This window comes from Galeopterus variegatus, unplaced genomic scaffold (genome assembly GCF_000696425.1).
Source record: "Galeopterus variegatus unplaced genomic scaffold, G_variegatus-3.0.2 Scaffold2812, whole genome shotgun sequence".
Classification (NCBI taxonomy): domain Eukaryota; kingdom Metazoa; phylum Chordata; class Mammalia; order Dermoptera; family Cynocephalidae; genus Galeopterus; species Galeopterus variegatus.
In genome coordinates, this window is record NW_007728923.1 from 234,891 (window position 1) to 239,819 (window position 4,929).

Below are 4,929 nucleotides of genomic sequence, written 5' to 3' on the forward strand. Positions count from 1 at the left end.
CACAGGACCCCCCTATGTCACACTCACAAGACCCTCACACCTCACACTCACAGGACCCAACCAACACCTCACACACACGGGACCCCCACACCTCATGCACACGGGACCCCACACCTCACGCACACAGGACCCTCCACACTCACAGGGTGCATTACAGTCACCAGGAAGTAGGTTCTTGAGACGGAGGCTAACATGACCCTTTCTAGGCAAATTGAGCATGGTTACTCCATGCAGTTTAGCACGTCTTCGTTTTGGCAGCATTTTCAACATTTCTCATCTGTTTTGTTCTCACAGCATCCGGTGAGTTTAAGTGCAGTTGGCCATAAGTTACTTCAGGGATCAGTATTAGCAACAGAGCCCTTTACATTTCATGAAATGCTTTACATCTGTTGCCGCACCTCCTCCTGGTATCAGCCCCGCGTGTGCACGACACCCCATCGGAGGAGATGTGCTGCAGAGCATGTGTGTCTTTTTCCAGGTTCACAGCTTGGAGGTGGCAGAGTCAGGGCTGGAACGAGTGTTCTGACTTGGGAGAGGGAAATACGTGGCCTCTGGTGGCCTTAGATGTCCTGGGGTGGGGGGAGATTTGAAGAATTTCCCCTCCAGATGAACCCACCTCGTCAGCAGAGGGAAATCTGGCTTCCTGAAGCCATCGCTAGGGCCCAGGTCAACAGCCCCTCCCCGCCCTGCCGCAGCCTGTCAGTTCACTCCGTGGGTACTGTCAGTGGTTGCTTCTGGTGAATGTGGATCTAATGTGGCTTCCTCTCTTGTTCCCTCAGAAGCAATTCTGGACTTCTTATAATGGTGAGTAGGTGAATGGCCCATTTTGATCTCGCCCTGCCTGACCTTTTCCTCAGCATACTAACACCAAGTAACTCCACAGATGGGGACCAGTGTGCCTCAAATCCGTGCCAGAATGGGGGTTCCTGCGAGGACCAGCTCCAGTCCTATGTCTGCTTCTGCCTGGATGACTTCGAGGGCCGGAACTGTGAGACCAGTGAGGCCAGGCTTCCTGACTTGTAGCTTGCAAAGAGGGCCCCAGGGAGCTGACGGGAGATAGCCTGGCCACTGAGCTGCACAGTGCTGGTGGTCAGGTGTGGGGACTGGCCCAGCCTGGCTGCAGCCCTGGTAGAAGTTGATTTAGGTGACCCTGAAGGCCCTTCTAACCTGAGGATCTTCAATCCGGGCTTCTAAGTTTCTGATTCTCAGCCTTGATGGGCTCCCAGCCTAGGAAACTGGTTGGCCTGAGAAGGCCCAGGCAAGACAGGCTGTGTCACTGCCCAGTCCCACACTTGCTGAAAGCTGATATACTCACAGCTACAGCTTATCACAGCAGAGGATGCAGCTTAAAATCTGCAAAAGGCACAGGTGCGAGCTTCGACTTATCCTCTCCCAGTGGAGTCATGCAGACAGAATGACGTGTGACAAGACATGGAAAGCTCCCTGGAGCCTCAGTGTCCACACATTTTACTGGGCTCAGCCATGTAGACACGGATGACCACTGTGTGGCTGGCCTCAGCCTCCACGCCTCTGGGGACCAGGTTGATTGATACGTGTGGCTCAAGACCCTGCCAGACATCACACTGTTAGCTAGACATCTGGTGTGGCCCAAGTCCTGCAGGTCAGGCAGGATGTCCCAAGGGCTAAAGGCCACCTCGCAGGAGCTGGCGCAAGGTCAATCCTTTCCCATACAAGTGTGCCTTCTTATACTGAATGGGCTTTTCTGGGCCGCAGCCACCTTGCTCTGAGCAGAACAGAGCCAGACCGAGTGAAGGAACCACTAAGGAGAGGCTTCCTGCTGGTTACATGGCCTAGAAGCCTCCGCATCCTAGCTCAGCCCCAGTGCTCAGCAGCCTTGCTGTGGGCCCCTCAGAACAGGCCTTGCCCTGGGAGCCCCGGGTTTACGCGCTGAGCCAACCGCCCCTCCCACGCCAAGCAAAGCCGGTTGACTTTCTTTGTGTTCTGTCCAAGTCCACGGCCTACGCTGGGACTGACTGTGTGGCTCATGGGGCACAAGGGCCACCTTGCAGAGCCACCTCAGCTCTCTGGCCCTCGCAGCGACCAGGTCTCTGATGCAGGTGGACACTTTTACTGACCCCAAGTGACTATTACTTCTCTCATCAGCTGCTGGGAAGGGGGATAATTCTGGAGGCTGCCACGCACTAGGCTGGCACCCCCAAATGCCTCTGCAGCCAGCCCTGCTCCCCTACTAGCTGGGCTGCCCATGTGTGACCCCCACCTCCTGATCTCATCCTTCTGGATCCATCTACAGAGGGGGTGGTACCAAGCTTAGGCCCTGCAGCCCTCAGCTGGGTGCCATCTTTCAAGCAGAACCTGCTGCTGGCCCTGAGAATGGCTGCTGCTGGGGCTGGTTTTCGCTGACCTCACGGAGGCCCCTCTCAGGCTGTCCCCTTCCTGTCCCCAGATAAGAAGGACCAGCTGATGTGTGTGAATGAGAATGGTGGCTGTGAGCAGTACTGCAGTGACAACACGGAGGCTACACGCTCCTGCTGGTGCCATGAGGGGTACACACTGCTGGCCGACGGGGTGTCCTGTGCGCCCACAGGTGCGGGCTCCGGGGTCTGTTTGCTGTCTCATGTGCCAGATGATCAGTCCTCAATCCACGTCCTGCTGCAAGTTGTCTTGTTGGCTAAAAGAGGAGGGGAGGGGGGCTTAACATCTGCTGGGCATCTGCTCCAAGCTGGCTGCCTGCGAGGTGGCGAGGAGGACAAGGGTGGAGAGCAGGCCGGAGCACCAGGACCAGCAGGTGCCCTGGGGGCGGGTCCCCGGATGGTCTCGGGCCCCCTGCACATTCTAGGCAGGCCAGGGAGCCAACTGAGGCCGTGTCCCACTTCCAACTCCCACTGGTGAGACCTCTGCTGGGTTCACAAACCTACATTGACACACCCTGTGTCTGCACTGACCGCTGCACAATTCTGGATTCCAAAACTTTTTAAAGTATGTGCTTTTAGGAAAATGGAAGTATCTCCAAACCAACCTCCAACCAACGAGGTTGCAGTTGCAAAGAGTGGGGCACCCCAAAGCCACCGCGTCTCCTCAGAGTGGACACGCCCAGGCTAGTCCCAAAAGCATGAAGACCAGCCTGCCACCTCTAAATGCTTTATTATCTGGTCTTTATTGGGGCAGACCAAAAACTACAAGCAGGGTCCATATAGCAGCATGGTTGTTTGCAATGGTGGCTTATCTTTAGATGGAGCACCACTCACCTTCCAGAAACTTTGAGCAATGCATCTCCTTCCCCTTGAAAAACAAGAACTCACTTCCCAGAAGTCACGCCCTCTGTCCCCTCCAGGACCGGTCCTGCCTGTCCTGCTCCCTGTGGAGGCCCTGCCCCGTGGCTCCTGCCCTGGGACCTCACCACAGCCCCTCCTCAGCCTGGGGGCCCCTCAGATGCAGGAGCTTCCGCACCTCTGCCCACATTCGCCCTCCTAAGTCTCCACATCCTGCTGACTTTGTTTTCCACAGTTGAATACCCGTGTGGAAGAATACCTATCCTGGAAAAAAGAAATGCCAGCAACCCCCAAGGCCGAATTGTGGGGGGCAGGGCGTGCCCCAAAGGGGAGTGTCCGTGGCAGGTAAGCGTTCCCTGGCCCAGGCCTGTGCCAACCCAGTTTCCAGCCCTGGTGTCCCCTGGCTTTGGGATCTCTGGTCCTGAGGGACTTGGAGCTTTTGCAGGAGCTGATCAGCAGCCCTCGAGGGGAAGGGCAAGGTCAGCCCATCCCGCCCCCAGCTCAGCAGCATCCTCCTCCCCCGGCGGCAGGGGAGGAAGAAGAGACAATGGCATTTGTTGAGGGTCTGCTCCGTGCAAGGCCCACGCTCGGCGCTCTGCCCGCACTGTCTCGTCTTGTTCTCACGCCAACTCCTGCGGCAGGTCTTTGCCTGAGCTTTGCAAAATCAGGGCCGTTGGGACACAGTTATGTGACGGTCCTGGGAGGTGCACAGTGGACTCCAGCACGGGCACGTCCACAGCCGGGCCAGGGCCCAAGAGAGCACCTCAGCTGGGCGGCCGCCTGCTAGACCCGGGTCCCAACAGCTTAGGGTTTCAGAGGCAAATTTCGTATCACCACTGGTCCCTCGGGGTACAGGGAGGTAAGTCACCAGGGAACTGAGGACAGCACGTGACCTCCAGCATCCTTGTGCCCTTGCTCAGGCCCTGCTGACTCTGAACGGGGCACTGCTATGTGGGGGGACCCTGCTCGATACCAGCTGGGTGGTCTCGGCTGCCCACTGCTTTGACAAGATAAAGAGCTGGAAGAACATGACCGTGGTGCTGGGTATGTGTGTCCTGCCTGTGACCGGGAGGGTTCTGGGAGCATGTTGCCCAAAGGATTGAGGCTCCAGGCCAGGACCCGGTGACATCTCCAGAAAGGGGCCACCGTGGCCACCACCCTCTCGGCCTTGCTCCTGCTCCCAAGTAAAATGTGAAATGACTTGGTGTGGCCGGAAGCAGCTCTGCCCACGCTGCCCCCTGTGGGCCTCCCTGGGACCTGCCCGTGGGGCAGGGCCTCTTCTGCTGGGTTTATGGGCAAGAAAAAGACACCAAGGAAGGTCGGGCCTGGTCTGGGAAGAGCTGGAGCGTTTGGGCGCCCTCTCCGCCCCTTCCTCACTGGCCTTCAACACCCCAGGCTCCCGATTCAGCCCCAGCTCACACCCTCCCACGTGGCCCACTGTTACCAGCTGTTACCAGGGGGGCTCAGCCTGGCCACCCTGGGGGTCACATGCAGGCCCTGCCTGGGCCCTCTCCTCCCCTCCACCCACAGCGGCCCCAGGCTGACGCCCCTTCCTCACTGGCCTTCAACACCCCAGGCTCCCGATTCAGCCCCAGCTCACACCCTCCCACGTGGCCCACCAGCTGTTACCAGGGGGGCTCAGCCTGGCCACCCTGGGGGTCACATGCAGGCCCTGCCT

At 58.3% G+C, this 4,929-nt stretch overlaps 1 protein-coding gene across 1 annotated transcript in view; it reads left to right on the forward strand.

Annotated features, from left to right (window-relative positions):
* The window catches only part of F7 (coagulation factor VII (serum prothrombin conversion accelerator)), a 12,717-nt gene that overhangs the window by 6,811 nt on the left and 977 nt on the right, over nucleotides 1–4,929 (forward strand). The window contains exons 5-9 of the mRNA XM_008583049.1: nucleotides 780–804; nucleotides 884–997; nucleotides 2,426–2,566; nucleotides 3,487–3,596; nucleotides 4,172–4,295. Coding sequence (XP_008581271.1) covers nucleotides 780–804; nucleotides 884–997; nucleotides 2,426–2,566; nucleotides 3,487–3,596; nucleotides 4,172–4,295 — 514 coding nt within the window. The remainder of the gene's footprint in view (nucleotides 1–779; nucleotides 805–883; nucleotides 998–2,425; nucleotides 2,567–3,486; nucleotides 3,597–4,171; nucleotides 4,296–4,929) is intronic.